The sequence below is a fragment of the Euprymna scolopes genome, chromosome 28 (genome assembly GCF_053919585.1).
Source record: "Euprymna scolopes isolate OS-2025 chromosome 28, ASM5391958v1, whole genome shotgun sequence".
Taxonomy (NCBI): Eukaryota; Metazoa; Mollusca; class Cephalopoda; order Sepiida; family Sepiolidae; genus Euprymna; species Euprymna scolopes.
The window spans coordinates 54,304,407-54,327,426 of record NC_136509.1 but is presented as its reverse complement, the minus strand read 5'-3'; the positions used below and the strand labels follow the sequence as shown (position 1 = coordinate 54,327,426).

The following is a 23,020-nucleotide window of genomic DNA, read 5'->3' as shown; positions in this document are numbered from 1 at the left end:
TCACTAAAAAGCTTATATAAACTTTGCATGTAAATAAGTTTCAGGGGAGATAACTTAGAAAAATTTAGACCCCCACCCCCGAAAATTTTTTTCTAAAAATGAAAAGAATAAAAAAAGAAAAGAATAAAAAAGAAAATTAAAAAATAATAAAAATCCGAATATTTTTAATGTCTTCTTTTTAATTTAAAAAAATAAACCATAAAACTACTTTCAAATATTATCAGTTCTTTTTTTTTTTTTTTTTTATTCTTTTGCCATGTGCTAGCTTTTGATAAAATATGATGGCAATTTATTGGGACTTTTCGGAGATCTTGTGTTGTTGAGAAACAAAGAATATATAATTATTAAATCATTCCATAAGTTCTTTCCAGATTTTTAATCCTCTGAAATTTAATAGTAAGTGGAGATGTCTAATGGGGGTCAATGATATTTGTATATCATGTATATTCAACTTTTTCATATACATGTATGTACATTTAAATTTTTTAAATCTTAGAAAAATGAGAAAACAATTAAAATTTCAGTGTTGAAAGTCGTTAAAACATGATCACGCATGAAGAACATTTAAAGCGCATAATGATTTATGATATTAAAGCTGAAACGATTGGAAATATTCACTCAGTTTATGGAGAAGAATGAAGACGGTTTATAAAATTCAGAAATGAAAATTTTGTTTTAAAAATGAAAATCGATCAAGACATCCAGTTAAGTTAATCATGGCATCACTTCAAAAAAAAACAAAAAAAACTCTGAAGTATGATGAAGAATTGGCAATGAAGCTTTCCTCAACCCGTATAATTGTTCATCGTCATCTTCAACAATTTCAAAAATTTTCTAAGCTTAAAAAATGAATTCTTGTTATGAATTCCTCCAATATTAAAAAACAAAAATAAAGAAAAATCTATGATGTATGTAACTGTGATGAAACAAAAACAACATATTCCATAAATCAAGTAAATTGATCAAGTAGTTTTATTTAAAAAAAAGAAACTCAAATTTTATGAGTATCAAAGAAGTGACTGTTTTGTCCACTATTTTGAAAAACAATCTTAAAAAGCGAGGGAGATAACTCAACAATAATTCATATTTACTAGATTTGTGTAGTATTCGTAGATTTGGGTAGTATTTGTAGATTTGGGTAGTATTTGTAGATTGCCTGCAAATTCCTATTAATTGATTAAAATTTATTTTCTTTATAAAAATTAAACTATTTGATCAATTTATGTATTTTCATGAAGATGACAAAATGACATTATACAGGTATTTCTTTATTTTTGTTTTTTAATATGAAGGAATTCTTAAGGAGAACTAAAATATGATCTCAACTTCATGTTTGATTTCAGACAATTTAAAATTTCCATTTCTCATTTTGTCAACCATTTTGTGTATGTTACTTTTTTTCGTTCTTTTCTGTGTGAATACTTTGAGTTTTGGCGAGAGAGAAAACTTTTTAAGCTCATCTGACTCAAATGCATCTCGGACTAATGCATTTAATGCCTTTGACAGTTTCAATTCATTTTTTTTTATAAACTTAAATCTGTCCAAATTCGTATCTATATATAAAGTAGTAGTGTTCGTGTGTGTGTACAACTCTTCTACAGCCCACATCATTGGACCGATCATGACGAAACCTGACATGATGATGGTCCCCCACTTAGGGATATGCACACCCTTTTTCAACGTCAAGGTCATAGCATATGGATATATACTATCCTACGGCAAAACCATTGGACCGATCATTACCAAACCTGGCATGATGATGGTCCCCCACCTAGAGATAGTGCACACCATTTTCCAAGGTAAAGATCAAAGGTCAAGGTCATAGCCTATGTATATATATATATATATATATATATATATATATATATATATATATATATATATATATATATATATATATATATATACTCTTCTATAGCCCACACTACTGTATTAATCATGACCAAACCTGACATGATGATGGTCTCCGACCTAGAGATGGTGCACTCCATTTTTCAAGGTACAAAATCAAAAGTTAAGGTCAGTACTTTTCTGTATGCTCCAGGTTTTGCTTTGCTCTATGCTGCAGCAAAGTCCCCTGCAAAGCATGGGTATCTTTGCTAGTGTATGATATATCAATATTAGTTAGTTCTATTAGACACTACTACTTACTTGTGTTGGGATGATCGATTGGAATGAGGAATCAGAAAATCTGAATTTTTCGAGTTTCGGAAAAATATGTGTCTATTTTCCGATATAAAAAAACGATTCTTTTGTTTTTTTTGTTTAAAACTAATTTTCTATTGATTGCAATGGAAAGTTAAGTTTTAAACAAAAAAAGTAAACGAAAATAATCGTTTTTACAATTACCATCATATTTTTAATGATAAATGCTTATTAATTTTAAATTACCAGTAAAACTAAAAACTATGGATTACCCTCCCCACACAAGTGTATTTTTTTAATTTATGAAAATATATGCACATATTACATAGGTTTTTACAGTAATTAGAAAATTAAAAAAACAAACAAAAAAACTCAACAACTAAATATTTGAAGATTTAAAAAGAATTAGAATCGGAATCAGTAATTGTATCGGAATCAGAAAAACTTTTGGAATCGTCCCATCATTACTACCTACTCTTAAATTTCATAAAATTTTAATCCAGAAAGAATTTATGGGATGATGTACAACATTATGTACTAAAATGGAATTACTTTTAAAAAGATAATGGCCGATTTGTTGATTTCTAAAAAGCATACTTTTTAACTTATGAAAAATATAGAAAAACAAACAGCCCAATCAATTTTAACTTAGGGTTAGTAAAGTTTTTATGGTGAATTACGAAAATCAACGATTTTGTTGTGACATGACAATGATGTTGATGAATTGGAAGTTTCTCTTCTTTTGTGTTTTGTATCGTTAATAAAAAAAAATGAATAGCTGATAATTTTGTTCATGTTGAGAGTGAAAAGGGAAAGATTATCCATCGCCTGTTGGCAACCTTTGTGTGGTCCCTCCCATAAGTACCCAATGTCTTTCTAGAAAGAACTCCAACTAGAAAAATATTAAAAAAAAAAAAAAATGCCAACAATAGAATCTTTGGATTCATATGATATGATGATTTAAAAGAATGAATAAATAAAGATAACTGCCCCCCCCACCCCCACCTTTCATTAGAAAAACGTGACCAGCTTCTGTCAGCCATTGTTTGTGATGAACTTTAATTTCTTAAAATATTCTTAAAATCGATGTCTTCAATTAAGTTCCCTTCCTTCTCCTCCTCCTCCTCTTCCTCTTCATAATCTCCTTCATCTTCATCACTTAATGATGAACTTTCATTCTCCAAAAGTACAATTAATTCTTGTGTAACTCTGGCTATCGAGAGATTAAGCTGTTTCCATCTTTCAGGATCTTCTTCCTTGAGAATAACGTCGTCGTTATTATTTATTTCATTAATGCCATTGTTGTTGTTGCTGTCACCTCTGTTATTCGTACTGCTGCCATTTGGGGTCTGTAGGTTGAGTAGAGCTCGGTCTAATGACTTGTCTGCTTCTGAAGATGAAGATGAAGACGGAGACGACTGTGGTGCTTTCACAATAATATCTGAACTCACTGGTGTTAATTTGAATTGAAGTTCACGTTTTTTACATTTCTCATTAGAGTCTGTTGTTGGAGATTCATCCTCGAGGTTGACCGTTTCATGACTGACACCAGGTACTCTGGCATTGAGCGAATTCAATTCTGTAGTAGATAAAGCATTGACAAAATTCTGTTGCTGCTGCTGATGAAATGGATATTGTGAACATGGCTGATGGTTATGTTGATGATGATGATGATGGTGGTTGCGCTGATGTGGGTGATGCCTATACCGTCTATGTCGAGGATGCCGGTGACACAGGTGATGCCGATGACTAACTTCTTCCTCTTTTACATTGTTATTGCAACCACTTCCATCACCACCACCACTGCCAGAGTCGTCTCTACTGCAACAATAGCTATCAGTACCATTACTAATTCCACTACCAACAGTGCCAACAGGATGACCAGCATTAGTTTGGCAGTTGGCACTGGCCTCGTCTAGCACATCTGTGAGAAGGGATTGGATGTCCATCCGCAGCCAATGCTGTTGCAGGTGTTGCTGTAGCCCAAGAACAACAGGGTCATCTTCTGACATATTCTCTACCTCAACCATGTAACGATGAGTCTCATAACTGCAGTCGCGGTAACCAAGCAAAACAAGAGCCTTGCTGCTGCCTCTCAGGTCAGAGGAAGGGACGACGGTTGGAATTTCTGGTAGATGAAGATACGTTTTCGGTTTGGACATGGCACCAGCTGCAAGAAGAATAAAGCAAAAAAATATGATCAATGACATGAAATCAGAAAAAGAATTGTTATCTAAACAAACATAAATGTCAATTATGCTGTAATTTGATTTTAATTAAAAAAAGTTTATATAGCATCTAAAATCTTAAATTATTCCAGTTGATACAAAGAAATTTTTATCATAAAAGAATATTTTATGCACTAGCATGTGTTAAGACAGCTTTAAGAAATTGACTTCTAGAGCAGAGGTTTCCACCCCTGAGGGTTGTGATGCCTAAGCAGGGGAGTGTGTGGCCTTGTTAACATTAATTTTATTTCATCAATTGATCATGAAATATTTCTCTTCTACATGGCAATACATTAGTTGTCTAAAGGAAACGTTATTAATCGTGTCTTCAAAATGAAATATAATTATTTCTGGAGACTCAAGAAAGGAAAGATCTTGAAGTTCACTTCAAAGATGAAGCATGGAATAAAAGAGTTGCCTAGCCGATATTTTTAATCAACAGAACAAGCTCAATTTGAAGCTTCAAGGATAGAAAACACAAATTCTTCTTTTTTAGGATAGTCTTTGAACCTTTGTTTCCAAACAACAAAACTGGCATCAGAAAACCAATCTTGGAAACATCACTAAACATCTGGATCAGTTCCTTAAGGATTAGATTACTGAACATCTTCAGTCTCTAGAAAAGGAAGTTGATTGTTACTTCCTTGAGCTTTCACATGAACAGAAGGCCCTGAGAAGGAACGCATTCTGCACTGAGCTTGATGTGTACAGAATTTCAGATGATATCCAAGATGAATTTCTGAATCTAAGGAATGACTCTTCAAACTTCTGGTCTCTTTAAGATGAAATCGGTGACTCATATTAGTCATACTCCAAATGTCAGCATAAAAATAAAGAATAGGAACAGATTGAATGTTGGAGATGATATGAGCCACAAATTTGAAAGCTTGCTGCTGAAATGCAACATCAAACATCTAACTATGGATTGGATAGCTTTTCACACCAATATGATAATATTATCTTAAGAAATATATTCTCTTTTTAACAGAATTTAAAAATATTTTTTCAGATGTTTCTTTTCGTATCTTTCACAAGAAATAAAAAAAATTAAGTTGCTGATAGTAAGCCCCAAGTAGGGAGTCGCATAGGTTTCAAACTTTTAGGTAAGCAGTTGCGAATGCCAAAAGGTTGGGAACTCCTGTTCTAGACTAACCTTTCTTTGGCGAGGTCTTTATTTCTTAAGAAGTTCATCCTCATCACTTCCATCCATGTCTTCCTTGACCTTCCCTTGCCAACTGACTCTGAAACCTAAATGCTTCGACATCTGCTAATCTAAGAACTCTCATCCATTCTTTCAATGTGACCATACCAACAAAGTTTCCTGTTTTGCACACACATCTCCCTATACTGTCCAGATTTAATCTTCTGAGATCATCAGATCTAAGCCTGTCTTTAACATATACATTACACATCCAGTGTATTATCCTTATATTATTTCTCCCCATGTAATGCATGTCCTCAACCCTCACCGGCTACAATTTTTACAAGAAATTAAGAGAAAAGACTAGGGGTGGAAGTGTGGGTGGAATGAAGATGAGCAAAACAAAAATGCAAGGAAAATAACTCCCGAGCAACACCAGGTCAGGATAAATAGTTCGCAATAATATTTGCATTAGACATCCATAAACAGCAAAGAGGTCATTTCAACTTGTTTTATTTTATAACTTTAAAATGATAAAAATGGCTCAGGGCTGGGAGCAGGAGTATGCAAGGGTCTTCATCCATTCCCGGACAGGCACTACTACTACCTGCTAGTCTATTAGAGAATTTTTTTTTCTGATAATAAAAGCACTTGCAAAGTAACACCTGCTCATTAATTGACCCATGGATAGGTAGGGTTGGTACTGGGTCATCAAGTTTATCAATCTGTGCAAAGTTGAACGCTGTCCTGTCGCCCTGCATGCCTGCTATTGACAAATGAGAATTAAGTCGACCACACATCGACAAGATTCAAAAAGGAAAATTATTTAACGGAATAGTTATTTGAATGAATCAAATTAGTGTCATGTAAGATTAACAACCGATTTCACATTCAAGTTTCGGCCATCATACAAAGTGAGATCGATATTTTTTCACAATTTCTAACTGTTAATTTTTTTTTTTTCTTTACTTTTGTTGTCAGACTTGTCGTCATACAATAAAAAAAAACTTTTTGATACAAAGACAAACATTTAAAAAGCATTTTTTTTAGATATAACTTTTAATGTAAATATCGAAACAGAAGGTTTTAATAAATATTATCATCACCTTAATAAATATATTTCTACATCAATAGATTACAAAATATTTGAATATCAACAAACTACAGTAATCATCCACTTTATAATGAAGAGCAATGTGTATATATATATATATATATATATATATATATATATATATAAATTTTATTATCGTTTTATCTGCTTAGTTACATATGTTTCAGTTACTATGATATTATGAGTTACTATGTTATTATAATTGAAAAAAACGCGTTTTTCCAATCATAATAACCACTTCTGTTAAAGTCTGACGATACGATTCAGTAACTGAAACATGTGTAACTAAGCAGATAAAACGGTAATAAAAAAAATATATATTTACTCTGCAATAATATTGAGCACTTTCTTCAGGTTTTTATTAATTACCACTTTTGATATATATATATGATTAGAATAATGGAAATAGTGTTCTGACAAAATAGAGAAATAAAAAGGAACAAACCGAGTTATGTGTTCACCAACGTTTCGGTTTTTATTTCGAAATCGGTCTGGATTGAAAGTGTGTAAACTGATGTTTTCAGTATGAAAATTAATTTGTGAAACAGTGTGCATTTTGTGGACAAACAAACAGACAGGAATACGATTTTATTATAATAGAAATAAGTACAAAAAAAATTATATAAACATTGCAAGCATTTCTACTTATATGTGGGATTTATACATAAAGTAATAAAAATATAACTTAAAAAGAAACAGAAAAATCCTCCCCATCTACCAAGGTAGTTAACCGAACCTTAAAGCATTCTTTCTATTTTGTATAAAGCAACAAGAAGAAAAAAAATCTTGAATAGCCAAGCCGAGTTACAAGCTGTTACCATTTAACTTAAGCACACCGAAATGGTCACAGCTTGTAAGGAGTTTAGACAGTGAAATCACCCTCCCTTCTCCTCCTCCTATTTGACGACCACTTTACCCACACATCAATCTGTCTCCACTTAATCATAAATATAAACATGTCAAAATCACAAGTTCACACTTTTGTTTAATACTTACATATTTTTCAGTTAAAAACCTAAGAAACTTATTCCACATTTATCAAAAATTAAAATCAAGAAAACAAAGATCAAATAACAACTATGAATGAATAAAACAAGAAGTCTTCAGAAACAAATTCTACATTCTTGATTGGGGGAAAAAAATGGCAAGTAAGCATTAAAACATTTGCAACGGCACACATTTATAGGTAATTTCCGAATGGCTTATTATTTACAGTGGAATGGTTTTGGCATTGCTCCCAAAGTATTTTCTTTTTTTAATTAAATTTTTTTTTTTTTACTAAAAACTATATTATCTTTTATATACAAGGGTTGTTCCAGTGACATATGGCCGAGTGGTCGTAGACGTTGTATCAAAGTTTACAGCTACCCAAAGGTGCTGAATGAAGCTAGTGAAAAGTAACATTCAAAACAGAGAATCAGCAACTATGTCCCAGAGCCTAGCCGGAGTCCGAACACGGTACCCCCGTAATAATAATAAAGGGTTGGGTTCGAGACTCCTAACAAACGGTTCCCCAGTTCGTTACAAAACACCTGATGAAGGCCGGAGGGCAAAACGGCCGAAACGTTGTGACTATAACAACAAGATGAGGAAGTCAGTCCGACAATTTCAATCAATTTTTTTTTTTTTTTTTTTATATTACATTTTCACCCCAAACAAGGCACATTGCCACTTTGGTGTAGGGGGCTACTATCAGGGGAAACATCTACTGGGGCACTATGTAGGGATTAGGGCAGCGAGATGTTGGTTCACGTTGCACTTGAACTTAAGCATGTCAGTACAGTTGGGGAAGCAGTGACCTGGAATGGAATTCCAAAGTCTAGCAGTTCTGGGGAAGAAACTACTGGAGTAGAAAGATCTTTTACATCTAGGGATCTCTACAGTGTGGGGGTGGGATTTTGCAGCTTGTCGGGTCTGTCGAGGGTGTTCACGTCGTGGGGGCACAAGTGCTTGCAGTTCTTCAGAGCATTCACCATTATAATACTTGTAGAACAGGCAGAGGGATGCAACGTTTCGACGATGGGACAGAGGCTGAAGTTTTGATGCCAGTTTAGGGCCTATCAGATTTGCGACTCTCTTTTGAACCCTGTCAAGGAGAGAGAGACTAGTAGCCGATGCACCGGCCCAAATATGACAGCAATACTCCATACATGGGCGAATAGTGGCCTTATAGAGGTACAGGATACTTTCGGGTGTTAGAAGTTTTCTAGCATGGTAGAGAGAGCCCACCTTCCTCGCAGCGGCCCTGGCAATGCCCTCGATGTAATTGTTCCAGCTCATGTTTCCTGTGAACGTTAGGCCAAGGAGCTTGAAAGACGTACTCTCAGCTAAAGAGTTGTTGGCCATTGCTATAGGTGGTAGAGAAGGTTTCCTGTAATTATTGAATGAAACCAGTTTTGTCTTGGTGGCATTGAACGTTACCATCCATTTTTGTCCCCATTCCACTACTGATTTGAGGTCATCCTCTAGTGTTTCTGCCATTACTTTAGATATATGTTCATTTGTTTTCCTGTCGTGCCTGCTATAGAGTGTGGTGTCATCAGCATATATACCCATCTCAGAGGCAATTTTATCGGGGAGGTCATTTATGAATATCAGGAACAGCAGAGGACCAAGGATAGATCCCTGGGGCACTCCGGCATTTATATTACATTGTTTAGACGTACGACCGTCGAGGACAACCTGGATTTTTCTCTTATCTAAGAAGGATTTAATTATGTTAAGTATTCTACCAGTGATACCGTATGATCTAATCTTCCTGAGGAGACCCTCATGCCATACCCTGTCAAAAGCCTTAGATATATCTAGAGCTACCGCTCTGCCCTCTCCCGCTTTGTCCAGTGAATGGTATATGCGTTCAGAGATTACAGTGAGGATGTCTGCCGTGGGACAGGCTTGTCTAAATCCATATTGATGGTCGGTCAGAAGTTTAGCATCTGTAAGGTGCTGGACTAGAGCATGGTTAATTAAGGTCTCAAATATTTTGGCAAAAAGTGGGAGGAGGCTAATAGGGCGATAATTTAATGGGTCAGTTCTTTCGCCAGAATTCTTGAATACTGGTACCACAGAAGCAGTTTTCCAGCAGCTCGGAAAGCAAGATTCATTAAGGCATTTGTTGTAGAGTTTGGAGAGAACTGGAGCTACTTTGGCTGAGCACTTTTTTAATAGCACAGCTGGGATGAGGTCGGGTCCACATGCTTTGGAAGTGTCAAGGTTTTTTATGATAGCATGCACCTGAGCAGGGGTGATTTCCAGATCGTCTAGCTTGGCGTCTGTCCGCATAGGAAAGTCAGGTAGGGGGTGGTTTAAAGGGTCCAGTGTAGAGTTGGAGGCAAACCGACTGGCAAGCATGTTAGCCTTCTCGGTTGCTGAGCAAAGAACCTCGTGATTGTTGGTTAGTGGGAGAATCGTTGATTGCCCATTATTTACTACACTGTTGTAGATTTTCCAGAAGTCACGAGTTCCTAATTTTTGTGCTTCGATGCGTTTTTTAGTGGTTTCCGTAAATTCCCTCTTAGCTGTCGCTATTTCTTTCTTAACGTTACTTCTAGCTTCTATATACTTTTGTCTGTTTGAACTGGACTTATGTCGGTTAAACCTTCGGAATGCATGCTGCCTTTGAGCAATGGCAGTTGCGCAAGTCGAAGTAAACCATTGGGGAGAGTGGGGCTTGCTATAGAATTTCCGCATGGGAACATGCACTTCGATTGCAGTTTTGAACCATTCAGTGGTCTCAGTTGCACACTGTTCAGCAGGAAGAGAAAAAATATTTCCCCATGGGGCGTCTCTGATAAGATCTCTGATAGCTTCCCAGTCAGCCTTTTTATAATATCTCGTTGTTTTGAGCACTGGCTCTTCAGTTTTGGGTCTAGAGTTTAGGGCGATTTCAACCATTATTACCGCATGATCAGCGTTCCCAAGTGGGCTGTCGGCTTTCGTTACACAACCATCAGGAATTGTGGTCAAAAACAGATCTAATAGTGATGCGTGTTGTTCTTCCTGATCAGGGAAGCGGGTTGGAAAAGTAACAATTTGCGATAGGGAGTGAGATACAGAGAAGCTATGAGTTGCGCTGCCTGCTGCATCTGTATAAGTAGAGAATCCAAGCCAGTTTTTGTGATGGACATTAAAGTCACCAAATACATGTACTTGGGCGCTAGTGTCGAAAGAGAGTGCTGTGTCTATGCTGTCAGATACTTTGTTTATTATGGTGCAGTCTTGGGTCGAAGGAGAGCGGTAGAGAAAGTAAAAGTAGCTAATGTTGTGTTGCATGATTAGTCTAAAGCACATAAAGGCTTGATCATCCGTTTCTAGGTTTGTTTCTCTAGTCAGGGGAAGGTTATTACGAATGTAAACTCCAAGTCCGTGCATATGTCTGTCAGAGTCCTTACGGCAGAGTGGGAGATATCCAGGCATGTTAAAGTAGTTAGAGGGGATGGAGGAGTGTAGGTTAGTCTCACTTAGTGCTAAGATATCCGGGGTATTTGTTAGGAGAAATGCTTCAACATCAGCTAAATTAGTTCTAAATGAAAACACCTCATCTAAAAAATACAGACAATTACTACCTTTGACTTCTATCTGATACTTTACTTTCTAAGACAGCTATACAACTGAGAGGGAAACATTCCTATTATTCATTTAACGAACATTTAATTAAACGAGCATAAAAGTGTTCAATCTACTTAAATGGAAGAAACTTTTGTAAAATTCTTTCATTGGAAGCTTTTTATATGTCCCTTATATTAAAAGAAAGCTTGAAATAATTATTTATAATACATACTTTTTCAATATTAGCATACATATATGCTTTATCTTAAGCAAGACTCATCAATGTGGCTCGATATAATAACCCTAACCGCTAGTTACAGCATTCTAAAGTCACCTTTTACTTCCATTTGATGCATTTATCCGCATTGCTACCGAGACAGGAATATTTCCCATCTTCACAATATAGTTGTCTCAACGGTTATACAGGTAAAAGCATTGGATAGAAGTCAAAGGTTTCTTGAGTCTTGTGACCGTTGGTACAGTTATATATAGCTACTCTGATGAGTCTTGGTTAAGATGAAACACACATCTATTTAAAAAATAATCATTTAAAGCTTCATATATATGAATCCCGGACAGCACAAAACAGAAAATATGGCCATTAAAAATAACAAAAAGCATTATATTTAATGCTTAATAGTAGAAATTATTTTTTGAATTAGCCATGCAACATTGTAAAAACATCAATTTACAATGAATGCTTTAATATAGCCGATGTAAAGTTTTTATCATTATAAGTTGTTTTGAAATAGTACCGAATGGTATTTTTAAAGGATTCCCTGAAAATTTTATTTTTAAGTTGAAAATTAAAGTTATGTAAAAAGAAAATGGAACCTAGGAGTTCCTCATTCATTTCAAGGCAACAATAACTTCTTTCTCTCTTAAAAAAAAAAAATCGTTTTGTTTTGAGGCATGATGGTAGATATTCACCTGCTATTTCAAAGATCCAAGAGACCTTTTTAGGATTATAACCCTCTCTTTAAGCACAATTATTTGAACCTCTCTTTCACTTGGTTCACTAGATATATTTGCCAGGTAGTTTTTGAAATTCTTTTTCATGAACCCGATACCTTTTATGATTACAGGAATGATAGAGATCTTCCTAAGATTCCAGTTTCTTTTCATGTCATACATAAGATCTCGGTATTTAGTTAGCTTCTCCCTTTTATCTTTGTTAAGATCATTAGGGAGATTGACTTCAACTAGGGTTGCTACTCTCTTCTGGTCCTATATCATGTTGAACAACTCTGTTTTATAAACCACACTATAAGGATTACATAAAGGATGGTCGATGGCTTCTTGCCAGTAGTATAAGTTTTCAAAATTTACTGCTATACAAGATATTCAATTTTTTACATATGGTCCAGTAGAGATATTTACATACTCCGTTTTGTCGCATCGTATAGTAGATGCCACCCCCTCTTCAAAAGCTTATAGCCAGGTACGGCCGCTAGTATGAAATAAAAAGTAAAATTAAGAAAAAACGAAAAAGTATAGAAAATATTTAAAGAAATACGAAAAAATGCAATACTTTAGAAAAAATTGAAAAAACAAAAAAACAAACAAAAAGTTCTCCTGAAAAGTAAACAGTAATGGAAGAGTTGAACAACATATGTTGAGAGGAAAAGCAGTTTGACCTTTGTCCTTTCAGATAGCAATGTTTATGGCAAGTTTTCTTTTTTTTTTTCTTTTTAAATAATGGGCTCATGTGGGAGTGAGAAGGAGGGGGGATCAATTCCCTAAGCCATACATCCGGGCAAACAGCTTTCAAAATAAGGCAAGTGCCACAAGTTTGCACTTACCCTCCTCTTCTCTCCTATCACTCTCTCCCTCCCCCCCTCTCTCTCTCTCTCTCTCTCTCTCTCTCTCTCTCTCTTGATTTCTTCATGTGTTTAGCAAGGATAAGAAGAACTCGATATCAAATAGCAAAAACGCAGGAACCGATGAAAAAAGAGACCGCAAATTACACTTGAGGAGGTGCTAGGGATAAACGAAAATCTTTCAGTGAAACGCCTTCCAGTGGTATAAAAAGAAGAACGAGATGAGACACTAAGCATGAACACATAGGAGATATGAGGCATGAACACATAGAAGATATGAGGCATGAACACATACGAGATATGAGGCATGAACACATAGAAGATATGAAGCATGAACACATACGAGATATGAGGCATGAACACATACGAGATATGAAGCATGAACACATAGGAGATATGAGGCATGAACACATAGAAGATATGAGGCATGAACACATAGAAGATATGAAGCATGAACACATAGGATATATGAAGCATGAACACAGGAGATATGAGGCATGAACACATAGAAGATATGAAGCATGAACACATAGAAGATATGAAGCATGAACACATAGGAGATATGAAGCATGAACACATAGAAGATATGAAGCATGAACACATAGAAGATATGAGGCATGAACACATACGAGATATGAGGAATGAACACATAGAAGATATGTGGCATGAACACATAGGAGATATGAGGCATGAACACATAGGAGATATGAGGCATGAACACATAGGAGATATGAGGCATGAACACATAGGAGATATGAGGCATGAACACATAGGAGATATGAAGCATGAACCCATAGAAGATATGAGGCATGAAACACATAGGAGATATGAAGCATGAACACATAGAAGATATGAGGCATGAACACATAGGAGATATGAAGCATGAACACCTAGAAGATATGAGGCATGAAAGACATAGGAGATATGAAGCATGAACACATAGAAGATATGAGGCATGAACACATAGGGGATATGAGGCATGAACACATAGAAGATATGAGGCATGAACACATACGAGATATGAGGCATGAACACATAGGAGATTTGAGGCATGAACACATACGAGATATGAGGCATGAACACATAGGAGATATGAAGCATGAACACATAGATGATATGAGGCATGGCCACATACGAGATATGAGGCATGAACACATACGAGATATGAGGCATGAACACATAGGAGATATGAGGCATGAACACATAGGAGATATGAAGCATGAACACATAGAAGATATGAGGCATGAACACATACGAGATATGAGGCATGAACACATAGGAGATATGAAGCATGAACACATAGGATATATGAGGCATGAACACATAGGAGATATGAGTCATGAACACATAGAAGATATAAAGCATGAACACATACGAGATATGAGGCATGAACACATACGAGATATGACGCATGAACACATAGAAGATATGAGGCATGAACACATACGAGATATGAGGCATGAACACATAGGAGATATGAGGCATGAACACATAGGAGATATGAGGCATGAACACATAGGAGATATGAAGCATGAACACATAGAAGATATGAAGCATGAACACATACGAGATATGAGGCATGAACACATAGGAGATATGAAGCATGAACACATAAGAGATATGAGGCATGAACACATACAGGATATGAGGCATGAACACATACGAGATATGAGGCATGAACACATAGAAGATATGAAGCATAAACACATACGAGATATGAGGCATGAACACATAGGAGATATGAGGCATGAACACATAGGAGATATGAAGCATGAACACATAGAAGATATGAGGCATGAACACATAGAAGAAATGAAGCATGAACACATAGGATATATGAAGCATGAACACATACGAGATATGAGGCATGTACACATAGGAGATATGAGGCATGAACACATAGAAGATATGAAGCATGAACACATAGGAGATATGTGGCATGAACACATAGGAGATATGAGGCATGAACACATAGAAGATATGAGGCATGAACACATAGAAGATATGAGGCATGAACACATACGAGATATGAGGCATGAACACATACGAGATATGAGGCATGAACACATACGAGATATGAGGCATGAACACATAGAAGATATGAGGCATGAACACATACGAGATATGAAGCATGAACACATAGAAGATAATATGCATGAACACATACGAGATATGAGGCATGAACACATAGAAGATATGAAGCATAAACACATAGGAGATATGAAGCATGAACACATAGAAGATATGAGGCATGAACACATAGAAGATATGAAGCATGAACACATAGAAGATATGAGGCATGAACACATAGGAGATATGAGGCATGAACACATAGAAGATATGTGGCATAAACACATAGGAGATATGAGGCATGAACACATAGAAGATATGAAGCTGAACACATAAGAGATATAAAGCATGAACACATAGAAGATATGAGGCATGAACACATACGAGATATGAGGCATGAACACATAGGAGATATGAGGCATGAACACATAGAAGATATGTGGCATGAACACATAGGAGATATGAGGCATGAACACATAGAAGATATGAAGCATGAACACATAAGAGATATAAAGCATGAACACATAGAAGATATGAGGCATGAACACATAAGAGATATAAAGCATGAACACATAGAAGATATGAGGCATGAACACATACGAGATATGAGGCATGAACACATAGGAGATATGAGGCATGAACACATAGAAGATATGTGGCATGAACACATAGGAGATATGAGGCATGAACACATAGAAGATATGAAGCATGAACACATAAGAGATATAAAGCATGAACACATAGAAGATATGAGGCATGAACACATACGAGATATGAAGCATGAACACATAGGAGATATGAGGCATGTAAACCTAGGAGATATGAAGCATGAACACATAGAAGATATGAGGCATGAACACATAGGAGATATGAAGCATGAACACATAGAAGATATGAGGCATGTACACATTGCAGATATGAAGCATGAACACATAGAAGATATGAGGCATGAACACATACGAGATATGAGGCATGAACACATACGAGATATGAGGCATGAACACATAGAAGATATGAGGCATGAACACATACGAGATATGAAGCATGAACACATACGAGATATGAAGCATGAACACATAGAAGATATGAGGCATGAACACATACGAGATATGAGGCATGAACACATAGGAGATATGAAGCATGTACACATAGGAGATATGAGGCATGAACACATACGAGATATGAAGCATGAACACATAGGAGATATGAGGCATGTACACCTAGGAGATATGAAGCATGAACACATAGAAGATATGAGGCATGAACACATAGGAGATATGAAGCATGAACACATAGAAGATATGAGGCATGTACACATTGGAGATATGAAGCATGAACACATAGAAGATATGAGGCATGAACACATACGAGATATGAGGCATGAACAAATACGAGATATGAGGCATGAACACATAGAAGATATGAGGCATGAACACATACGAGATATGAAGCATGAACACATACGAGATATGAAGCATGAACACATAGAAGATATGAGGCATAAACACATACGAGATATGAGGCATGAACACATAGGAGATATGAAGCATGTACACATAGAAGATATGAGGCATGAACACATACAAGATATGAGGCATGAACACATAGGAGATATGAAGCATGTACACATAGAAGATATGAGGCATGAACACATAGGATATATGAAGCATGAACACATAGAAGATATGAGGCATGAACACATACGTGATATGAGGCATGAACACATAGGAGATATGAAGCATGTACACATAGGAGATATGAGGCATGAACACATAGAAGATATGAGGCATGAACACATACGAGATATGAGGCATGTACACATAGGAGATATGAAGCATGTACACATAGAAGATATGAGGCATGAACACATAGGAGATATGAAGCATGAACACATAGAAGATATGAGGCATGAACACATACGAGATATGAGGCATGAACACATGGAAGATATGAGGCATGAACACATAGAAGATATGAAGCATGAACACATAGGAGATATGAGGCATGTACACCTAGGAGATATGAAGCATGAACACATAGAAGATATGAGGCATGAACACATAGGAGATATGAGGCATGAACACATAGAAGATATGAGGCATGAACACATACGAGATATGAGGCATGAACACATACGAGATATGAGGCATGAACACATAGAAGATATGAGGCATGAACACATACGAGATATGAAGCATGAACACATACGAGATATAAAGCATGAACACATAGAAGATATGAGGCATGAACACATACGAGATATGAGGCATGAACACATAGAAGATATAAGGCATGAACACATAGAAGATATGAAGCATGAACACATAGAAGATATGAGGCATGAACACATACGAGATATGAGGCATGAACACATAGAAGATATGAGCCATGAACACATACGAGATATCAAGCATGAACACATACGAGATATGAAGCATGAACACATAGGAGATATGAAGCATGAACACATAGAAGATATGAGGCATGAACACATACGAGATATGAGGCATGAACACATAGGAGATATGAGGCATGAACACATATGAGATATGAGGCATGAACACATACGAGATATGAGGCATGAACACATACGAGATATGAGGCATGAACACATAGGAGATATGAGGCGTAAACACATAGAAGATATGAAGCATGAACACATAGAAGATATGAAGCATGTACACATAGAAGATATGAGGCATGAACACATACGAGATATGAAGCATGAACACATAGAAGATATGAAGCATGAACACATACGAGATATGAGGCAAGAACACATAGGAGATATGAGGCGTAAACACATAGAAGATATGAAGTATGAACACATAGAAGATATGAGGCATGAACACATAGAAGATATGAGGCATGAACACATATGAGATATCAAGAATGAACCCATAGAAGATATGAGGCATGTACACATAGGAGATACGAGGCATGAACACATACGAGATATGAAGCATGACCACATAGAAGATATGAAGCATGAACACATAGGAGATATGAGGCATGAACAAATAGGAGATATGAGGCATGAACACATAGAAGATATGAGGCATAAACACATAGAATATATGAGGCATGAACACATAGAAGATATGAGGCATGAACACATAGGAGATATGAGGCATGAACACATAGAAGATATGAAGCATGAAAACATACGAGATATGAGGCATGAACACATACGAGAAATGAAGCATGAACACATAGAATATATGAGGCATGAACACATAGAAGATATGAGGCATGAACACATACGAGATATCAGGCATGAACACATAGAAGATATGAGGCATGAACACATAGAATATATGAGGCATGAACACATAGAAGATATGAGGCATGAACACATACGAGATATGAGGCATGAACACATAGAAGATATGAGGCATGTACACATAGAAGATATGAGGCATGAACACATACGAGATATGAGGCATGAACACATAGGAGATATGAGGCATGAACACATACGAGATATGAGGAATGAACACATACGAGATATGAAGCATGAACACATACGAGATATGAGGCATGAACACATACGAGATATGAGGCATGAACACATACGAGATATGAGGCATGAACACATAGAAGATATGAAGCATGAACACATAGGAGATATGAGGCATGAACACATAGAAGATATGAGGCATGAACACATAGGAGATATGAGGCATGAACACATAGAAGATATGAGGCATGAACACATAGAAGATATGAAGCATGAACACATAGAAGATATGAAGCATAACCCCATAGAAGATATGAGGCATGAACAAATACGTGATATGAGGCATGAACACATAGCAGATATGAGGCATGAACACATAGGAGATATGAGGCATGAACACATAGAAGATATGAGGCATGAACACATAGAAGATATGAGGCATGAACATATAGGAGATATAAAGCATGAACACATAGAAGATATGAAGCATGAACACAGAAGATATGAGGCATGAACACATAGGAGATATGAAGCATGAACACATAGAAGATATGAGGCATGAACACATACGAGATATGAGGCATGAACACATAGGAGATATGAAGCATGAACACATAGAAGATATGAAGCATGAACACACAGGAGATATGAAGCATGAACACATAGAAGATAGGAGGCATGAACACATACTAGATATGAAGCATGAACATATAGAAGATATGAGGCATGAACACATACGAGATATGAAGCATGAACACATAGAAGATATGAGGCATGAACACATAGAAGATATGAGGCATGAACACATAGAAGATATGAGGCATGAACACATAGAAGATATGAGGCCTGAACACATAGAAGATATGAAGCATGAACACATAGAAGATATGAAGCATGAACGCATAGAAGATATGAGGCATGAACACGTACGAGATATGAGGCATGAACACATAGAAGATATGAGGCATGAACACATAGAAGATATGAGGCATGAACACATAGAAGATATGAGGCATGAACACATAGAAGATATGAGGCATGAACACATAGGAGATATGAGGCATGAACACATAGAAGATATGAGGCATGAACACATAGAAGATATGAGGCATGAACACATAGAAGATATGAAGCATGAACACATAGAATATATGAAGCATGAACACATAGAAGATATGAGGCATGAACACATACGAGATATGAAGCATGAACACAGACGAGATATGAAGCATGAACACATAGAAGATATGAGGCATGAACACATACGAGATATGAATCATGAACACATAGAAGATATGAGGCATGAACACATAGAAGATATGAGGCATGAACACATACGAGATATGAAGCATGAACACATACGAGATATGAAGCATGAACACATAGAAGATATGAGGCATGAACACATAGAAGATATGAAGCATGAACACATAGGAGATATGAGGCATGAACACATACGAGATATGAGGCACGAACACATAGAAGATATGAGGCATGAACACATAGGAGATATGAGGCATGAACACATAGAAGATATGAGGCATGAACACATAGAAGATATGAAGCATGAACACATAGAAGATATGAAGCATAAACCCATAGAAGATATGAGGCATGAACACATACGTGATATGAGGCATGAACACATAGAAGATATGAGGCATGAACACATAGAAGATATGAGGCATGAACACATAGAAGATATGAGGCATGAACACATAGAAGATATGAAGCATAAACCCATAGAAGATATGAGGCATGAACACATACGTGATATGAGGCATGAACACATAGAAGATATGAGGCATGAACACATAGGAGATATGAGGCATGAACACATAGAAGATATGAGGCATGAACACATAGAAGATATGAGGCATGAACATATAGGAGATATGAAGCATGAACACATAGAAGATATGAAGCATGAACACAGAAGATATGAGGCATGAACACATACGAGATATGAGGCATGAACACATAGGAGATATGAAGCATGAACACATAGAAGATATGAGGCATGAACACATACGAGATATGAAGCATGAACACATAGAAGATATGAGGCATTAACACATAGAAGATATGAGGCATGAACACATAGAAGATATGAGGCATGAACACATAGAAGATATGAAGCATGAACACATAGAAGATATGAGGCATGAACACATAGAAGATATGAGGCATGAACACATACGAGATATGAGGCATGAACACATAGAAGATATGAAGCATGAACACAGAAGATATGAGGCATGAACACATACGAGATATGAGGCATGAACACATAGGAGATATGAAGCATGAACACATAGGAGATATGAAGCATGAACACACAGGAGATATGAAGCATGAAAACATAGAAGATAGGAGGCATGAACACATACTAGATATGAAGCATGAACATATAGAAGATATGAGGCATGAACACATACGAGATATGAAGCATGAACACATACAAGATATGAGGCATGAACACATAGAAGATATGAGGCATGAACACATAGAAGATATGAGGCATGAACACATAGAAGATATGAAGCATGAACACATAGAAGATATGAAGCATGAACACATAGAAGATATGAGGCATGAACACATAGAAGATATGAGGCATGAACACATAGAAGATATGAGGCATGAACACATAGAAGATATGAGGCATGAACACATAGAAGATATGAGGCATGAACACATACGAGATATGAAGCATTAACACATAGAAGATATGAGGCATGAACACATAGAAGATATGAGGCATGAACACATAGAAGATATGAGGCATGAACACATAGAAGATATGAAGCATGAACACATAGAAGATATGAAGCATGAACACATAGAAGATATGAGGCATGAACACATAGAAGATATGAGGCATGAACACATAGAAGATATGAGGCATGAACACATAGAAGATATGAGGCCTGAACACATAGAAGATATGAAGCATGAACACATAGAAGATATGAAGCATGAACACATAGAAGATATGAGGCATGAACACATACGAGATATGAGGCATGAACACGTAGAAGATATGAGGCATGAACACATAGAAGATATGAGGCATGAACACATAGAAGATATGAGGCATGAACACATAGAAGATATGAGGCATGAACACATAGAAGATATGAGGCATGAACACATAGGAGATATGAGGCATGAACACATAGAAGATATGAGGCATGAACACATAGAAGATATGAGGCATGAACACATAGAAGATATGAACTATGAACACATAGAATATATGAAGCATGAACACATAGAATATATGAAGCATGAACACATAGAAGATATGAGGCATGAACACATACGAGATATGAAGCATGAACACATACGAGATATGAATCATGAACACATAGAAGATATGAGGCATGAACACATAGAAGATATGAGGCATGAACACATAGAAGATATGAGGCATGAACACATAGGTGATATGAGGCATGAACACATACGAGATATGAGGCATGTACACATAGAAGATATGAGGCATGAACACATACGAGATATGAAGCATGAACACATAGAAGATATGAGGCATGAACACATAGAAGATATGAGGCATGAACACATAGAAGATATGAGGCATGAACACATAGAAGATATGAAGCATGAACACATAGAAGATATGAGGCATGTACACATAGAAGATATGAGGCATGAACACATACGAGATATGAAGCATTAACACATAGGAGATATGAAGCATGAACACATAGAAGATATGAGGCATGAACACATAGGTGATATGAGGCATGAACACATAGGAGATATGAGGCATGAACACATAGAAGATATGAAGCATGAACACATAGAAGATATGAGGCATGTACACATAGAAGATATGAGGCATGAACACATAGAAGATATGAGGCATGAACACATAGGAGATATGAGGCATGAACACATAGGAAATACGAAGTATGAATCAATTGCAAAAATGTTTTTTTTAGTAAACTAAACATGACAGCGGTGACAATGGGCTTCACTTGGTTTCTGCTGGGTTAAACTTATAAAATTAAAACTTGAACAAACGGTGGTGGGGAAAATCTAAGTGATAAATCAAACGAAGATGAAAGAAACAGATCTTCCAGATCGTGTTGCAAATTAGTTGTTAAACGTTATCGTGGCTTACAGGAAAGATTTTAAAGGAAACAAAATAGTTGGGGAATTAGTCTGAAACAATTTATTTTGATTCTGCTTACTCGTGTGTGACCTCGACAATTAGTGGCTTTGTTGCTGTGGGGCTGAAGTATTGTTCACTTTTTACGGCTTTACATTCTTTAAAAAGGGTTTGATTTATTGCTAATCATGCTACCGAGGAATGCCAACGGGACTGTTCAAACATTTTTGTAGGCCAGAATACTCTTTTCAAAATGAATTCGTGTCTTACATCGATAGGAGGTAATAAATATTCATATCTGACGTATTTTGCGTTGAAAACAATTTCATATTTAATAGAAAATACTAACACGTGAA

General features: G+C 36.2%; 1 protein-coding gene across 3 annotated transcripts in view; it reads right to left on the bottom strand.

Moving 5' to 3' along the window:
- Positions 1-2,786: 2,786 nt before the first annotated feature.
- Positions 2,787-23,020, bottom strand: part of LOC145249631 (uncharacterized) — a 256,817-nt gene continuing 236,583 nt past the window's right edge. For all 3 annotated transcript variants that reach the window (XM_080111378.1, XM_080111380.1, XM_080111379.1), the window contains one exon: positions 2,787-4,315. In XM_080111378.1, the coding sequence (XP_079967504.1) occupies positions 3,204-4,315 (1,112 nt within the window). In that variant the 3' untranslated portion in view covers positions 2,787-3,203. The remainder of the gene's footprint in view (positions 4,316-23,020) is intronic.